A 14,340-nucleotide genomic window follows, 5' to 3' on the forward strand; every position below is an offset into this window, starting at 1 on the left:
GAGTAAAAATAATACTTCAGTGCCTCCCTGGCAGGTAGCCTCCCCTTGAGTTTACACAGCCCTCCTTTCTTGGGGCCTGTGTTTCTGGGCTTTCAACAGCACCTTCAGCAGTTTCCTCAACTTCCTCAACTTCTCCCTTTCATTCAGCAGCTCTCATGTAATATTTTTCCTTACCTCCCTGGGCTAATAAAGGTCCACAGCTAGCAGCCTGATGCTGTCTCCTCCTCTTTATATGGCTTAGGTGCCTTCCCTCAGGGGCGGCTCTAGGAATTTTGCCGCCCCAAGCATGGCAGGCAGGCTGCCTTTGGCAGCTTGCCTGCGGGAGGTCCCGAGTCCCAAGGATTCGGCGGCAGCCTGTGGGAGGTCCGCCAAAACCGCGGGACCAGCGGACCCTCCGCAGTCATGCCACTAAAGGCAACCTGCCTGCTGCCCTCACGGCAACCAGCAGAGTGTCCCCCGCGGCTTGCCGCCCCAGGCATGCGCTTGGCGTGCTGGTGCCTGGAGCCGCCCCTGCCTTTACTTAAGCTCTGTTGGGCAGCAGGTAATTAGTCACAGGTGCACTGGTCCTAGCTCCCTCATAAAGGAGCCAGTCATCCTATAACAGTCAGATATGAGACTGTTGTTATGCTAGGCAAGCATTATTGTGGATCACGTGGTTAGCCCGGTCCATATGATACATATTGTGAATTTTATGTTTTATTGACTATCTTAAAATGAATAAAGGGGCCTTGCTCCAGAAATCTGTGTCTAAATTATAAACTAACATAAAGAAATGAACTAAATAAGTGAGAAACTAATTATGCCAACTTCTTAACCACTGGAAACTAAGCAACCTTGACTACATCACATAGGATAGCTAATTTCACATGAGCAGGCTTCTCTGAAGAAAGAGAACAACAGGAACCATTTTGTTTTGTCACAAGATACAACAAGGAGAACATTGGTGATGCCTGTACAGAAGTTCACTCTTTAAACCATGCCAGAAGGAAAATGATATTAAAATGAACTGTAGACTGATGCAAAAGATACCACTCTGAAAACAGCACAAGTGGGACAAAACACACACAAAAAGTAGAATTTAAACAAGCTCTATGTTAAGACAGTAAGGAGAAAATTGCATAAACTAGAATATGTTCTCCTTGACAGGGATGCAAAATGAATGGTAAGGTACTATATGTAGGGTGACTGTATTTCCATATGCTGAATACGGACACCTGGTAAAATTACTTGTATTTAAGGGAGTTCAATGGCAATCAAACAGAATGATGCAGTACAAACATTCAAATTAGCATCAAGTTGACTGAGCCCCAGTTAAAAAGAAATACTGCATAGTTGGATTCTTTTTATTTACCATCTTATCTTTAAGGCTTTAGTGTTCACACAGGGAGAGGTGACACAGTGACACACACACACACTCCTGTACACCCAGAGGTGGCTCTAGCTTTTCTGTCGCCTCCAAGCACAGCAGTCAGGCAGCCTTTGACGGTGTGCCTGCAGGAGGTCCCCAGTCCTGCGGATTCGGCGGTGCGCCTGTAGGAGATCGCCTGTCCCACGGATTTGGCGGCTTGCCTGCAGGAGGTCTGGCAGTCCTGCGCCTTCAGCGTACCCGCTGCCAAATTGCCGCCGAAGCCGCGGGACGGGCGGACCTCCCGCAGGCAAGCCACTGAAGGCTGCCTGACTGCTGCCCTCACAGGGACCGACAGGGAGCTTGGAGCGCTGGTGCCTGGAGCCGCCACTGTGTACACCTCTCTCACACAGAGGGCATGATCAACCAATCGACCTGATCCTCCCTGCCCAGGTCTCTCCACCCTCCATGTCTGGCTGGGCCCCCGGGACAGACCTGCTGTCATAAACAGATAGTTAAGAGTTAATGTCTCTTTTACCTGTAAAGGGTTACAAGCAGTGAACCTGGACCACCTGACCAGAGGACCAATCAGAAGACAAGATACTTTCAAATCTCGGTGGAGGGAAGTCTTTGTTCCGTGTTGTTTGTTTGTCTGTTGTTCTCTCTGGGTTCTGAGAGTAACCAGATGTACCTACAGGCTCTCTAATTTTCTATTCAAATACTAAGTACCAGTAGAAGGCGGTTTAGTCTTTTTGATTGTTTTCTTTATTTGCAAATGTGTATTTTGCTGGAAGGATTTTAATTTGTATTTGTGCTGAGGGGGAAGGCTTCTCTCTAGTGTCTATAAGCTGAAAGACCCTGTAACCCTTACCATCTTAATTACAGTGACAACTTTTACTTTTTCCATTCTTTTATTAAAAACTTTTCTTTTTTTAAGACCTGATGGATTTTTTCCCCTTGTTGAGGCTCAAAGGAATTGAATCTGTACTCACCAGGGAATTGGTGGGAGACAGGGAGAGAAAGAGGAGGGGGGAAGGTGCATTTCCCTTTGTTGTAAGATTCAAGGAGTTTGAATCACAGTGATCTTCCAGGGTAACCCAGGGAGGGAAAGCCTGGGAGAGGCAATGATGGGGGAAAGGGTTTACTTTTCTTGTGTTAAGATCCAGGGGGTCTGGGTCTTAGGGTCCCCAGGGAAGGTTTTGGGGGGACCAGAGTGTACCACGCACTCCAAATCCTGGTTGGTGGCAGCACTACAGGATCTAAGCTGGTAATTAAGCTTAGAGGAATTCATGCTGGTACCCCATCTTTGGACTCTAAGGTTCAGAGTGGGGATTTATACCATGACACCTGCCTCTCCTGATAACTGGTGCCACATCTTCCCATAGCAACACGGGGTGGGTGGGGGGCAAGGAGGGTCACATTCCCTCCCCACCCCACCAATTTCTGCCAGGGTTCACACCAGAATGTGACCAGCAGCAGCCTTTCAGCACAGTGCAGGAGGGAATGGATGAGAGCTGCTTCAAGTCGTAGAGGAGGAGGGTGGTCAGGAAGGGATAGCCTGGCACATGACTTTACAGAGCTCATCTCTTCTTCTCCCCCCCACTCCCCGCGGCTGGAAGCAGCTTGTTACTTCCTGTCCGCACAATATGGAAAGGAAACTAACATCTCCAGGCTGCTGCTGACCACCAACGTAACCCAGCTGCCTCCTGTCCCATTCCCCACCACCACCTCCCCACACAATTACAGCATGGGCAGGAAGGGGTTAAGCCATAGGGGTGCTTTGTGCAGCAGAGCCCAGGGAACCTGACTGCAGGGGCTTCAGCGAACCCAGCCAGAGAGGTAGCTCAATGGGTGAGGGTGCCTAGGGGACAGAGCAGCCCCACGCTTCCTGGGGGCAGGACTTAGGGCAGGGGACTGGGTGCTGAGGAGAGTGCTAAGCCCCTGCCCTGGGCAGGGCCAGCTCCACCGTTTTTGCTGCCCCAAGCAAAAAAAAAAAAGCCGCTTGGACTGTGCCACCCCAAGATTGGACAGAATGCTGCCCCTTAGCATGTGCTGCCCCAGGCACATGCTTCCTCCACTGGTGCCTGGAGCCTGCCCTGGCCCTGGGTCTGCTGTGGAGCCTGCAGGTTCAGGTCATAAACAGGATGGAAATTGCTTCCCCCCCCACCCACCCTCCGCCACTCCAGAGCTTAGCTGATGGACAGAGAGTCTGCCCGGTGTCATACTGTGTGGGGATTTAGCACATGCAGGTCTCGGCTTCTCCTGGCCAGCGCCCTGGGACAGAGGGTCTTGGGCTTTCCCAGGGCACTGGCTCAGACAGAGGTGGTGGGGGAAGGAAGGAGCCTGCCGGCCAGGCTATTGGTGAGCTGAGCGCTCTGACCAGGGGCTGGCTCTTCGAACAGTGGGGATATGGAGGAGCAGCGGGTCTGGGGAGACGAAGGGGCAAAGCTGGGAGAGGACAGTGAGAGGGGAGCATGTAAAGGGCCAATGGGTGGGCAACAGAGGCGACACGCATCTGGCTGCTGCCTGGAGCCTGCGTGCACTTACCAGCCACTGCAGCTCACGCACCAGCAGAGGGAGCGCCAGCCCTATGCACTGCCTCTTCGTCTCACCACCAGCCTTGCACATCCACCCCCATCGTTGGCCACTAGATCCCCCACTCACCACTGTGGGGAGCACCGCTGGCGAGCAGGGATCTAGCCAGTAGCAGGACCTGCCAGTACTGATGGGAGGGAGATGGGAAAATTTGCCCATTTTAAAGAAAAAGCCAGGACACCTGAAGGAGGACTTAAGTATGAGACTTCCCTTTAAAAACAAGATGTCTGGTCACCCTAACTGTATGACATTGGGCAGAATTGGGGCCCTTGAGGCCATATGGAGCAACAACGGAATTTTTCAAGACTGTCAGACTTACCAGAACAGTCACTGTCCATGACAAAGTAATGATGGTGTTCAGATCTGTCATTGTACGTGTGCTCCAGTGAATATAAGACAACGTTTGACTTGTCAGTGCACAGATGTGATTGCTAAGACTGATTAAAGATTTCCAGTTGCCTAATGGGAATCCATTTTCAGGCCTGAAAACAGCCATCTACCAGCAGTCAAAACCACACAGGACGTAGCAAAGGCTTCCAACTTTGCCACATATTTTGCTCTGTCTTTACATTACTCACTTCTGAGAGTACATGGATGTCTGAGGAGAGGACAAAAGTGCAGATTACTGCCACGTTGGTTAGTAATTTGCTACACTTGGATGAAATAGTCCTCTGGTACAGAGAAGTTAAGAAAACCTTGTGAGAAGTATTTATAGCTGATATCCCTCTCCATGAACATTAATTATTTTTTTATATGCTATCTCATGGCAAAAGACAAATATTTCATCCGAGCTGAGGAAATGGCCTTGGGAGCAAACAGATAAGGGCAGCTATCTAGGCTCTCCAATAAAAACAGCTGGCTCTCAAAGGATCTACATCAGTGAGGAGGGGAACAACAAAAAACCAAGACACACAGCTCAGAGTTGGACACCTTGGAAACTGACATCTGATCCACATATCAATTTGACAAGAAGGTATCTCAAAAAGTAGGGCTGTAACCAGAGTTTAGAAAGATACTGTAAGAAGCAGTGGTTATACTGTACTTCATGAAAAGGAGCAGAGCAACAATCTGAAGACTGTGTGCTGAGAATCAGCACTCAAAAGAGCAACCTTTACAATTGCATATCTAATTTTTTCTCTGGACTTAAAATTAGTTGAAAAACAACAAGGAGCTGGTGAATCCTAATGTACTGCAATTTCATAAAAATAAAATGGGTACTTCCACTACTTAACCCGCCCCAACAAATGATCTTTTTCTATAAAATATTTTCAATGGGTCTATTCAGAGATGCCAGCGTCCTGGCAACACCCTCCTGAAGCAGTAAATTAGAAGTTATTAAGCTTAAAATTAACTTTTAGCCGAAGTAAAAATGATTTTAAAAAGTTTCTTTTTTTAAAAGGCTCCAAAGTGTGATTCACCTACACTGGTTGCTTTAAACAACAACCGCAAGTCAAGCAAACACAATACACTGTTCTGAAGATTTCACAAACTGTAATAGCTTTGGTTAAACTAACAAAAAAGAGTGAGCTAATATGTTTCTATAATATTTATGAAGCTGCTGACATTCTTCATTTCTGATGAACAAGCGGTAAAGCAGTAGCAGCAGCTTAGAAAAAAGTTATGGGTTATTTTGCTTTTTATTTGCTGGGCACTGAGAAAAAAGAAAAGACCTACTTAAAAATGATTAAATCCCAGGCATGTATAAATCGCACATTCTGTTAAAATAATGTTTTTCTTGTAAAAGGATATTTTTTCTCTTTTTTCAGGGAAGTTTGTCCATGGTCAAAAGAAAGCAGCACCAAACATGGATTAGAGCTTTTCCTCTCTTCCTGATTAAATTAAAAGTAGATGTTTTGTTTGCATTTAAATGGTCCCAACAAGGAGCTGGAAACTCTTCCCGGCTACACACCTCTCCCTTGTCATCCCCTTATAGGCTCAATTCCTGCAAGGTGCTGGGCACTTTGGCACTTTAAGCACATGAGTAGACCCAGGGGTTCTCAAACTGGGGGACAGGACCCCTCAGGGAGTCGTGAGGTTATTACATAGGGGGTCACGAGCTGTCAACTGCCACCCCACATCCTGCTTTGCCTCCAGCATTTATAATAGCGTTAAAAACATTTTTATATATTTTTAAATTATAAGGGGGGGTCGCACTCAGAGGCTTGCTATGTGAAGGGGGTCACCAGTACAAAAGTTTGAGAACCATTGTGTTAAAGTTAATGGAACTCCTCGCAGGCTTGCTGGTCTGGGGCCAGCATGCTGGGCACCTTGAAGACTGGAGTCCTATGTGGGCCATAAAGGAGAGGGGAAGGGAAGTAGCTCTGCAGTTCATGCCTCTCTCTATGAGAGACCATGGAAGCCTCTCTATGTGATCACTGCATTGTGAATTCTGAAGAGCAAAAGCTGAGACAATGGCTGCTCCAGGTGGCATGTTACCCCTCCAGAGAGCCCAATCCAACACCAACTATAATCAATAAAGGTATTTTCACTGACTACAGAGAGCACTGGATCAAGCCCTAAACTAGCTAGTGTTACCCCACAGTGGCTTTGGCAAATAGCAACATGAATCCTCAGTAATCTACTGCCCACCACCCAAAAAACAAAACAAAAAATCTTCCATCCCCAAAGAGCTGCAGTTTCCAGCCCCTAGTGATCAGAGATTGAAATAAAGAAAAGACAATCTGCACATTATTAGCACGTTTCACCAAAATGTTAGAGTTGGAAAGGTAATCATATACTTAAGAAATACTTAAATTTATCCTACAAAACTAATTAATGAGTTTTTGTAAAGTTAGAATCAAATATAAACTTACCATTATACACATATCCACATCTACAGTACAGATTTCGCTCTTGTAGATTTACATCAAATCTGTACTTTATCATAAAAGCCACAAAATGATGTAAGGATTTCATGTTCAGAAATGGGTAAGAATTGCCATACTGGTTCAGAAATGGCCAGTACCAGACACGTCAGAAGAAGAGGATGAAAAAATAAAAAGTAACCCAAACCCACAATGGACAATGAGGGAAGTTTCTTCTTAACTCTAGTGGGTTAGTTGTTGTCTTATTACGACAGAGCACGAGGCTGTATATCCTTCTAAATAAACTGTTCAATCTGATCTAATGTAACTGGGGGTGTTCTCATCCATATAAAAATCTAATTTTTTTTTCAAAAACCTACTAAACCTCTGGCATCCGTGATATCTTGTGGATTGGGCAGTTATGCATTTCCTATTATCCGTTTCAAATGAGTTGCCTTCCAGTTCCATTGACTATTCCCCTTGTTCTTGCATTATCAGAAAAAAATGAGTGGGAATGCTCAATTTGCTTTCTCTTTTCTATTTATAACTTTATATACCTCTATCATATGCATCTCCGCTCTGAACTAAACAGTCCCACGCTTTTTAGTATCTCCTTATATTGAAGTTTTTCCCATATCTCTAATCACTTGTTGTTCACCTCTGGACCCCCTCCTATTTCTGCTATCCTTTTTTTGAGATGGGGTGATCAGAACTGATACAGCATTCCAGGTAAGGACAGAAAATGTAATACAATGGCAATCCCCTTCTTGACATTTTTGTTTGCTTTTTGACCCTGGTTGCATATTGAAAAGGTTTTCATTGAACTGTGCACAAAGGGGCTAGGAAGGGAGGGATAACTCAGTGGCTTGTGCATTGGTCTCCTAAACCCAGGGTTGTGAGTTCAATTTTTGAGGGGCCTACTTAGGGATCTAGGGCAAAAATCAGTACTTGGTCCTGCTAGTGAAGGCAGGGGGCTGGACTCAATGACCCCAGGTCCCTTCCAGTTCTAGGAGATAGGTGTATATCTCCTGTTATTATATCTACACAGCAACTAGACACCAACAGCTGCCCATGCCAGCTGACTTGGGGTCACAGTTCACTGCTGTGTAGACTTCTGGGTGCAGCTGGAGCCCAGGCTCTAGGATCCTGCAAGGTGGGAGGATTCCAGAGTTCAAGCTCCAGCCTGAGCCCAAAAGTCTACACTTAAACTGCCACACAGCCCAAGCCCCATGACCCCAAGTCAGCTGGCACAGGCCAGCCACAGGTTTTTCTTTGCTGGGCAGACATAGCCAAAGGGGTCTAGGCCTTTCTCCTGAGCAGTTAACATAATGTATGAGTAGTATGTTATTCCTTCCAGTGTGCATTACCTTGCTTTTGTCAACACTGAATTTGATCTGCCATCATTGCTGCCTATTTGTTAACTTCATTATGCCCCTATGAAGTTTCCCAAAATATCTAATCTTGATTAACCTAAATAATTTTGTGTACTTCAAAGCTGGCCACCTTCTTGGTCATCCCCTTTTCCAGACTATTTGAGAGATATAATAAACAGTCCTCACAGAGAATCTTGGTGCACTCCAATGTTAAACTTTACCATGTTAAACATTTACACCTACTCTTTGTTTTCTCAATCTTAGCTAGTTTTCAAACTATGATGGTACTTCTTATCTTATGACTGGTTTTCTTAGGGTGATCTTTGTCAAGGTAATTTTTTTGAAAATCCAAATAAATATCAACTAGTTATTTATCCACTATATTGCTGAAACATTCAAAGAATTCTACTAGGCTAGGGAGGCACAATTTTCCTTTACAGAAAACACGCTTGCTTAGCATATCATATTCATCTAAGTGTTGTATAATTCTATTTTTAAATTACCACTTCAGCCAATTTGCCTGGTACTATAGTAAGGTTCATTGGTCTGTATTTCACAAGATCAGGCCTCCAGTCTTCTGGCACAGTAGCTGATGTTAATGAGAGAGCATATAAAAAGCAGCTCGCAGTCACTTTATTCTCAAATTCCTTCTGAGCTATTGAATAAACTCCATGTGGGTCCTTGTGACTTGTTACTCTTTAATTCATCTAGTTTATTCACCCTGAAGATCACCTGAAAGTAATGGGTAATTCCTCAACATCCTCTGTGGCGAAAACTGTAGAGAAGCTAAAGGATATTTTTTTGCATCCATGTCCTTAACCTTCTTTACAGGAGCACCATCTATTTAAAAGTCACATCTACATGATTTTTAATGAACTTTTATTACAAGTAATATCTGAGATTACTTTAACTGAGAGCCTTTAGAGCAAAAGTATATTATTTCTCTATTTTTTCAGTTTGTTTACTTTATTTGACAGAACTTTGTATATGATCAGTTTCACCATTTTTCTCCAAAACAATTAGTCAATATTCTGTTTCTGAGACTCTCTCACACAGCAGCAAGGGAGAGAAAACCTTCTTTTTTTTTTTTTTTAAAGAGGAAAATGGTTGTTCAAATCAATCAATCACAGAAACTGTCCATGGACTAATGTGGTATCCGAAACTGCTTTTAACTCATTAATTGTCCTCTTTACTCTCAGGACATGTTCTTTCACAGGCTTCCTGCATCTGATAAACTAATTATTTTTATGTTTCAAGTGGATGTTCAAATTCCTTATCAGCTCTCATATTTTCAACAATCCATTCTAAATCCAAGCTTAAGATCCTTTCTGTTGGCTTTACATGGGTTGGATTTCCATTTACTGATGGATACCTGACTCAAAAAACCTCTTGCACCTTGCCATTTTCATCTCCTCCTCTCTCTCCTCAGCCCCCCCATATCTGGCATGCCTGCTTCCATTTTTGTTTAAGGGGATGTGAATAATGTATAGGTATAATTTAAATGGGAATACTAACTTTTACGGGGAACTACCTCCTCTCAAGTTGTTCTTCTAATGTGGTACCAGAGGAATAAAGTAATTTTTGTCATCACCAATTAAAAACTTTTACGAAACAGGACCGTTATAAAACAATTAAACTTGCAAATGCACTAGTCTCTAGGAGGAAACCCTGGAGGAAATTCTGCTTATTAAAATTGCAATTTTAGTTTCCATTAAAAAGGAGAATAAGACAACAGAAGATGGGTTGGCAAGACAAATTATTACTTAATGTCAGTTGAGCTTATTTCAAATGAGATACCGTATCTTTACCAGGTTGGGTTCAGCACATTTTTTGTCTCTTCAACTCATTTATCTAATTCAGTCATCTTGATTATAGCCTCATGGACCTTCATTTTCAGAGGAAGAATTTTGTAACAAACAGCCTACACAACACGCTGATTACTGAACAGTTAATTCTAATTAACTTGGCTATGGCAAGAGAATTTTGATAAAGTCCTAGAATGCAAATATATTTTGGTTATCCTGGACCAACGTCTATAAAATAAAAACTCTCAGCAAGGCCTCCAGATGAGACATCAGAGTGATAGAAATCTAATTTAAAGAAACAAATGAGAAAATTAAAATCACAAATAATTTATTCTTCCTTTAGAGTTGATGGAATACAGTTTTAAATAGCAATGAAGTACACAGCAGTGGAAAATTGGCACAGAACCTACAAGCGTTTCATTCATAATAATGCTCCTCACGCGTTATCTGTTCAAACCTTGATGTGCATTTTCTACCGATCAACTTTAAGCTTAAAAAAAAAAAAAAAGTTCTCCCTTTAAAAACAATGGACAAATGAAAAATTTGTTTTCCGTGTTTGTTTTGCTCATTCAAATACTATGTATTACAATTGCTTTCTCCCTGTTAAAATATTATGGCCAACTGTGAAAAAAATATTATTTTACTCCTGGGCTAATTTTATTTTTAAGTTATGTCCTTCATAAAGGTTGCATGTATTTCTTGCACAACAGAATATCCCTTTACATATCTGAACTACAGTTGCAGGATGGTCTCAAAACCAATTTGTCTACTATGTTATTGATCAGCGTGCTGCCTTTATCTCACATGCAACACTATAAGCATCAATGCAGTTCACAATAAAATTTGGCGTTTACCTCACCAGCAGGTTTATATGTGATAATCTAAAACATACCTTGCTCTCATATTAACCAGTAAGAAAAATGGATACACTCAAAAAATGCCTCATTTCTAAGGGTATTAATTCCCAGTTAAGAAAGTTTAGATAGAGGTTTACAAATTCTTCTATGCTAGTTTGTTACATACAAATTATCCAACTAAAGGTTAAAATACACGTATACAATACAGTTTGACCTGTCTTCAGTATTAGTTTTTTAATTCTTCGCATATTCAAACCAGGTAAAATTAACATTGTCATATTCTTTGTTACTGCAATTAGAAAGGGATTACGGCTTGGTTTATGTTATGCTGTGACAAAACACCTACAGTTTGAACAATTTTTCTGGGTACCAAACCATGCTGCAAAAAATTGTCAAACTACATTAGAAACCTTCTTTACAAAAATGCTTCACTCAGAAAAATTGGAAAGCTTAAAAAATTAATTCTTTGCACAAGACTATATCATACTGTTTTTGATTACCTTCCTGTTTAGGTAACTGGGATTCAATTCTTTGTACAAGAGCCTATCGGTACTGTACAGTATACTATGTCTTTAGTCACTTTTATTATACAACATTTTGAGACCAACACAATCAAGCATTTACCATGCCCCCATCCATATTAACAGCAGATTTTTGATCCTGCCCAGTGAGTAGTGTACTGTCTTGCATATTCACCACATGAAAAACATAATATACAAAATATTGCTGCTGTAAAAAGTGTACATTTCCCCCTTCCCCTTACAAAAGAATTTGTGGAAAAAATATTAAATTCCCATAACCTTCATAAACATATAAAGCTGTTCACGCCTTTCAGTCTGTAACAGTCTGTTTGATGCACAGTTCCGAACTCACTGAAAATTGGTTATGTCAATGCATTTTCTGTCCAATATTGCCATCTAGAGTATGGTTGTGAAATGAGAGTTTTTGAGAGGCTACAGCCTTTTATAACGAGCCCATAAAGACTGTATATTGTAAAACAGCCATTTATCCACAATATTTTTCCAAAAGCTAGATGGAATGGGAGATTCTCTTCACAGGGAGATGTCCACAGTGCTGAGGAGACAATATGGCTGCTAACAGATACTGGAATGTAAGTACTTTTTCACTGCTGATAGTTTCCATATTGCCCCTAAAAAAGATAAAATTAAAAATATGATTAGATAATGATTTTGTTTTTATATAGTAAAAGTTGAAACAAGGCAGTATCCAAAAAACTCATACCACTAAGAATCAAACACACTCGAAAACATTCATTTTATTGATATACATGGTATAGTGTTTCACCTCAGAAGTTCTCTAAATTTATCTGTAAATTACACTGCTGATTAAATGTTTATGGCCTGGAGTTTAATTCTGTCTGAACAATTTTTCTTGAATTGGTATTGGTAATTAATAAAAGATTAAATAAGAGACATTAAAAATTTAAGACAGATTATGGTAAAACTGTCTCTGTAACAAAGAATATAACAGAATGGCTGAATGCTAAATTGGAATTTGAGCAGCACTGCAAGAATTCAATTACATACAAAGGCACAGAAATTCAAAGTTAAGGTATCCACTCAGCCTGTAACTCATAACTATTATCCACATATTTTCAGAGCACCACACAATAGACTAACACATGTAGTTCAAAACTCTGTGTGTGATCCAAGGCACATCTAGGCAATCATAAAGATACAGATGGCCAACTTGTCCTATAGGAATCATAGAATCGTAGGACTGGAAGGTACCTCAAGAGGTCATCTAGTCCAGTCCCCTGCACTCATGGCAGGACTAAGTTTTATCTAGACCATTCCTGACAGGTGTTTGTCTAACCTGCTCTTAAAAATCTCCAGTGATGGAGATTCCACAACCTCCTTGGGCAATTTATTCCAGCGTGTAAGCACCTTGAGTTAGGAAGTTTTTCCTAATGTCCAATCTAAACCGCCCTTGCTGCAGTTTAAGCCCATTGCTTCTTGTCGTACCCTCAAAGGTTAAGGCAGAGGTGGGCAAATTACAGCCCGCAGGACCATCCTGCCCGGCCCCTAAGCTCCTGGCCTGGAAGGCTAGCTCCTGGCCCCTTCCCTGCTGTCCCCTCTCCCCTGCAGCCTCAGCTCACTCGCTCCGCTGCAGACGCAATGCTCTGAGCGGCAGGGCTGTGAGCTTCTGGGGCAGCGCAGCTGCAGAGCCCGGCTTGACCCAGTGGGGGACAGTCAGGAAGGAGGGAGAGTTGGATGGGGAAGCAGGGGGTAATCAGGAGCAGGGGTTCCGGGGGAAGTCAGGGGACAGGGAGAAGGCATGGTTGGACGGGGCAAAGGTCCCAGGGGGGCCGTCAGGAATGAGAGGAGGGGTTGGATGGGGCGGCAGAAGGCCGGGGGCAGTCAGGGGATAGGGAGCAGAGATGTGTGGATGGGGAAGGGGTTCCAGAGGGGCCATCAAGGAACAGGGGAGGCTGGATGGGGCAGGAATCCTGTGGGGGGGAGATAGAAGGTGGGGGCTGGGCCACGACCCCCTCCCCTAACTGCCCTCCATACAATTTACGAAAAGTTTGCCTGCCCCTGGGTTAAGGAGAACACTTTTTCTCCCTCCTCTTTGTAACAACCTTTTATATACTTGAAAACTGTTATCATGTCCCCTCTCAGGGCAGGTCTACACCAGAAGCGCTACATCGGCGCAGCTGCACTGATGCGGCTGTGTCTCTGTAGTGTGTCTGGTGAAGATACTCTATGCCAACAGGAGAGCGCTCTCCAATCGGCATAATTACTCCACCCGCATGAGAGGTGGATGCTATGTCGGCAGGAGAACATCTCCCGCTGACACAGTGCTAGAGTGGACAGTGCTTAATTCGCTGTAAATTGAGTCGCTCAGGGGGGTGTCTTTTTCATACCCCTGAACAATATAAATTACATCAACTTAAGCGGTAGTGTGGACCTGCCCTCCATCTTCTCTTCTCCAGACTAAATAAACCCAATTTTTTCAATCTTCGCTCATAGGTCATATTTTCTAGACCTTTAATCATTTTCGTTGCTCTTCTCTTGACTTTTTCCAATTTGACCACATCTTTCTTGCAATATGGTACCCAGAACTGGGCACAATACTCCAGTTGAGGCCTAATCAGCATGGAGTAGAGTGGAAGAATTATTTCTCGTGTCTTGCTTACAAAAGTCCTGCTAATACATCCTTAATCCACAGATTTGATGCATATGATGCATGGAAATACTGGCTTCATTACTCTCCTCCAATTCCTCTGATGGAAGAGATCTTTTGTGAACGGCAAAGGTTGGAGCAGAGACGTCAGTAATGCTTCTCATGATCATTCACAAGCTCTCTGCAGGTATACCAAGACGTTCAGGATTTGCAGAAAACGAGAGGGTATGTTTGGGAATGACCATACTAACCAGCATTGTCACTCCTCAATCCCACCAAGGTAATGCAGCATAAAACACTTCTGATAATGCCACATTATACACATTAGCACAGTTCCTAAGGTAGTAGTGCTACTGTGGAGAACAGGGGAAGCCTTCCACAAATGGATTCCCATTGGGACTTGGATTATCAAGA

At 43.0% G+C, this 14,340-nt stretch overlaps 1 protein-coding gene across 8 annotated transcripts in view; it reads right to left on the reverse strand.

Annotated features, from left to right (window-relative positions):
• Nucleotides 1-10,233: 10,233 nt before the first annotated feature.
• The window catches only part of SS18 (SS18 subunit of BAF chromatin remodeling complex), a 64,849-nt gene continuing 60,742 nt past the window's right edge, over nt 10,234-14,340 (reverse strand). For all 8 annotated transcript variants that reach the window (XM_030552950.1, XM_030552946.1, XM_030552951.1 and 5 more), the window contains one exon: nt 10,234-11,929. In XM_030552950.1, the coding sequence (XP_030408810.1) occupies nt 11,903-11,929 (27 nt within the window). In that variant the 3' untranslated portion in view covers nt 10,234-11,902. The remainder of the gene's footprint in view (nt 11,930-14,340) is intronic.

The sequence above is a fragment of the Gopherus evgoodei genome, chromosome 2, assembly GCF_007399415.2.
Source record: "Gopherus evgoodei ecotype Sinaloan lineage chromosome 2, rGopEvg1_v1.p, whole genome shotgun sequence".
Taxonomy (NCBI): Eukaryota; Metazoa; Chordata; order Testudines; family Testudinidae; genus Gopherus; species Gopherus evgoodei.